Source organism: Penaeus japonicus, unplaced genomic scaffold (genome assembly GCF_977035675.1).
Source record: "Penaeus japonicus unplaced genomic scaffold, GWHDUDI00000001_assembly GWHDUDI00000011, whole genome shotgun sequence".
Lineage (NCBI taxonomy): Eukaryota > Metazoa > Arthropoda > Malacostraca > Decapoda > Penaeidae > Penaeus > Penaeus japonicus.
Genome location: NW_028234413.1, coordinates 29,920,510 through 29,924,725, shown reverse-complemented (window position 1 = coordinate 29,924,725; position 4,216 = coordinate 29,920,510). Strand labels below are relative to the sequence as shown.

General features: G+C 43.1%; 3 protein-coding genes across 3 annotated transcripts in view; all 3 read right to left on the bottom strand.

The window, feature by feature from the left end:
* The window catches only part of LOC122266229 (uncharacterized), a 79,292-nt gene that overhangs the window by 53,972 nt on the left and 21,104 nt on the right, over positions 1 to 4,216 (bottom strand). The gene's annotated exons all lie outside the window — the stretch shown is intronic.
* LOC122260842 (uncharacterized) overlaps positions 685 to 4,216 on the bottom strand; it is a 4,030-nt gene continuing 498 nt past the window's right edge. Inside the window, exon 2 of the mRNA XM_086541822.1 lies at positions 685 to 2,089. Coding sequence (XP_086397948.1) covers positions 892 to 2,088 — 1,197 coding nt within the window. The 5' untranslated portion in view covers position 2,089 and the 3' untranslated portion in view covers positions 685 to 891. The remainder of the gene's footprint in view (positions 2,090 to 4,216) is intronic.
* Positions 2,347 to 4,216, bottom strand: part of LOC122260847 (uncharacterized) — a 2,345-nt gene continuing 475 nt past the window's right edge. The window contains exon 2 of the mRNA XM_086541825.1: positions 2,347 to 3,699. Within this exon, the coding sequence (XP_086397951.1) occupies positions 2,538 to 3,698 (1,161 nt within the window). The 5' untranslated portion in view covers position 3,699 and the 3' untranslated portion in view covers positions 2,347 to 2,537. The remainder of the gene's footprint in view (positions 3,700 to 4,216) is intronic.

Genomic DNA, 4,216 nt, shown 5'->3' with positions numbered 1-4,216 from the left:
GTAATGATAATCATTAAATGGTTCAATAACTGACCAAGGAGACAATTGATAATTATTAGACATGTCAATCTTTATCTGCCTGTAACTCTTTATTTATTTGTATCTTATATTTTGAAATTAAAGGAAATTAATGTAAAAAATGATGTACAAATTACTCAAAGTGTTGGTAAAAGATGCCAGTAAGCATCTTCCCAGTGTTTTTATTATTATTATTATTATTATTATTGTTATTGTTATTATCTTCTTTTTTTATATGATCACCTCTCACTTATGAAACTCCCAAAGACAATATACTAGTTGAATAATGACACGATCCATTCGGTTGATTCGAAGTTATTTTAGGTTTGAATTCTCTGCATTAAGGAATGGCTCCAATTTGGAAAATAGCTTTGATTCTCTGATACACCGAGAGCATGGGAAGGTCAACTTATACTCTTCATCCCAAATTATATGTGATTATGAAATCACTAACTATTCAGCAGGACAAATAAATATGTAAAGTACAAGATTTCTTACTCTTGTAGAGTTGCTGTTGCATAACTCCTGATTTTAATAATGAATTCGTGTTATGTTCAAATTACAAAATTTAGTTTGGCGTTATTGCCATTATTTCCGCCGAGTATTGTATGATTACGAACAGTTAATCTTTAACATGTCTTAAAAGGGCAAGGGAAAACTAAGGCATTATCATATACATTTTATTACGTATTTATAATGAAGCATATGGGAAATGAGTAGGTAATGAGTCTTTTCACATAAGTGTAGGAAAATCTTGAAGCATTTTCGTCTGATCTCGGTAAGATGAGTTCTATATCATGTTACAAATAACTTTTTCTTTTTCTGAAGAAGCACCATTTCCTCTGATGCAACATCTCTGCTGTGAAAGATCCTCTAGCCGGAAAAGGGGTTGAAGGCCTGAGCGGGTTGAGTGTAGCTGTAGCCGCAGTCTCCTTTGACGGTCTGGGTGGCCGTCACGGTGTTATATTGCTCCCTGTATACAGTAGAAGTCACGTAGTTGGTGTTGTAGACTACTCGTGTCTGGTACTGAGTGCGAGTCTGGCCGGCCAGTTGCTGTGTCCTGACGGAGGTCTGAGTAACTGTGATGTAACGGGTCTGAGCGGGAAGATTGATGTATGAAGACGCTGTCCTCTGAGCGTAGATGGTCGTAGGAACCACACGGGTAGAAACTTGTGTCCTCACAACTTGTTGAGGAACAGTAACGATCCTTGTGTTATACTGTGGTACCTGTTGTGTACGCACGACGGTGGAGACTCGTTGTTCTACTTGTGTACGTGTTACGTACTGAGTCTGTGTGTTGGTGCGAACCACCTGTGAGAAAATAGTTGTGGTGACAGGAACCAGCTGTGTGGAGGTGATGAGTCGAGTTTGACCAGGTTGTGTGATGGTTTGGGTGACGACGTTGGTCCTGACGATCTGGGTAGTCCTGACGACGTCCTGGCCAGGTACGATCACAGTAGAATAACGAGTGCTGTACTGAGTGCTGGGTACAATGCGAGTCTTATCTGGTAACTGCTGGGACCTTACAACTGTCTGTGTTCTGTACACGGTACTGACCACCTGCTGAGGTACCACCTGTGTAGAAACAACGTTTCTGACCACAGTAGTTGGTACCTGCTGGACGCGAGTCTCATACCTAGTCTGGTACTGCACTTGGGTCCTGACACTCTGTTGAGTACGAGTTACATAGTTGATCTGAGGAGGGAGAGTGACCACCTGTGTGCGGACGTTGTCCTGAGTGCGAGTGACAGTGACCGTTTGGTATCGCACTGAAGGAACCTGCTGAGTGCGGACAATCTGTGAGTATAAGGTGGTGAACACTTGCTGAGTGCGCACGGAGGTTTGTGTGAGGTACTGAACATCTCTATTGTAGACGGTTGAGGGGACGACTAAGGTAGAATACTGGATCTGTGTGCGGTAAACGACAGATGGCTTGCAGTCGGCTTCCTCCTTTGGTGGCAAGTAGGAGGACTCCAGGTTTAGGCGACTTCCGAAGACCAGAGGGCGAGGCTTCTCCAGAGACGCCCCAAAGGCGCAGCCGATCAGCAGGGAGAGCAGCAGCGTCCTCATCCTAAGAATACAACAGTGTTATTGCAAAAGTTGATGATTCTTTCGAAACTAAATAACAATAACAAAAAAAGAAAGAAAATAAATCTGATTATGCCTATAAGAAAGCATTTAATGGTTAACACAATGTATTTTTTAAGGATGGATGACATAAGAATAACGAATTAAGATTATATGTGGACCAAATGATGAGTTAGAAATACTTACTATGGAATGCCTTTATATGTAAAAATGTCTTTTATACAGAGGTAACAATAAAAGTTTTGCATACGAATATGGGAGTGTATTTCACATTTATATTCCTACAGAGGTCATAGTAAAGCGCTGGTAATATTACGAATAAATGTAAACAGATTCAGCGAAAAGACTTCATAGTTTATAAACATTTGCATTGATAGATATTAGACTGTTGATCTGTAGAATGGCGCACTTATTTTTCTTTCTTTTTTTTTCTAGAAATTGAAGGGAACGGCCGGGGCATCGTAATTATATCCACAAGAAGAAGTAACAGTCTGAGTGACGGTAACTTGGCGAGGCTGGTTGACTGTGCGGTAGACAAACTCCTGTCTCTGCTGGGTCTGTACCACCTCCCGGTTAACGACGCGATCTTGGCCGGGTACTTGGACCACAGAGGTTCGGACTTCCTGACGGGTTTGTACGACGGGAACAGGTGTGACGTATTGGGTTCTGACAACAGTCTGTACCTGAGTGAAGGGCTGAACACGGGTCTCAAAGAGAGTGGTGTAGATAGTAGTGGGAACCACCTGAGTACGGACCACCTCCTGGGGTACTACCTGTGTCTGGATACGTGTTTGGGTAGCTATATTGGTTCTAGTCACCACCTGTTCACGAGTAGCAAAAGCATTCTCGTAACGTGTGTTGACAGATGTGAAAGGAATGACCTGTTGACGCTGAGCAACAGTAGTTCTTACAACGTCTTGTCCACGAACGACAGATGTCTGTACCAGTTGTTGCACACGTGTCGATGTTACAAAACGGGTGTTAGCTGGCTGTTGGCTCCGTACAACGGACGTCTGAACAACAGTCTGAACACGAGTTTGCACAACATCACGGCCTGGGATAGTAACCACACGGGTTGCTTGTCGCACCTGTGTCTCATAATTAGTTACTGGTTGGATAACAGTCCTAACCTGAGTACTGGTCACCTCGACGGGAACTACTTGTGTCTGTACTTGAGTACGAGTGACGTAGTTAACCTGTGGTACCACACGGGTTGAAGTGACAAAACGAGTTTGTACAACAGGTGGACTTGGAACAGTTTGGGTGACAAACCTGTCAACAGCACGAATGCTTGTCCGTTGAACAATACTGGTCTGATACTGAACCTGCGTTTGGACACGAGTTTGGAAAAGAGTGGTTGGTACCACTTGTTGCCTGACAATGGTTGTGGTTCTGTACTGAGTATTGACTTGATTGATGGTCTGGACACGGAGCGAGGTCTGAACCTGAGTGTTGTAGACCACGGAGGTGACAGGAGCAACTTTGCATTCAGCGGGAGGAAGGTATCCGTTATCGGGTTCCGGGTAATTGTAACCCATGGGTTCGGCCGAAGCCAGAGCCAGCACCAGCAGCGTCGCCGTCAAGCGCCACATCCTGCAAAGAGAAATTCCACAGATTAGAGCAGCGGTGATTGGAAGCCCCGCGTCTCGCTAACTCATTTGGGAATAAAGTCCAATCACGCGCCCCTCTATCTGTGCAACTTCTCCATGCGGTGTGGGCTGACCCGAGAGGACTTTATCGCCCAGATGAGCCAAGAGACTTATCAACTGGTATAGAACTTACAGGTACAAGGTATGAATCCAAAGTGATTGATAGCTACAAAGAAATGCTTACTCTGTTCATGTACGTATTTAACTAGAATATGGTATTAACATCACCATGAATGGTTGCATTAGAGTTACCATATTCTAGCATTGTGGATATTATCGTAATATTTCTTGGGGGTATGAACTTGATATATTTTTCAGTGGGGTGAATGCTTTATCTGTCATTACTTGCTGTTACTTTTCTATCTTTAATACTAGTTAATTGATGCTATAGAAGAAAGGAGCTAATCGTATTTTAAGAATTCACATACGACATACACACTCGTCAGATACTGGCCATGACA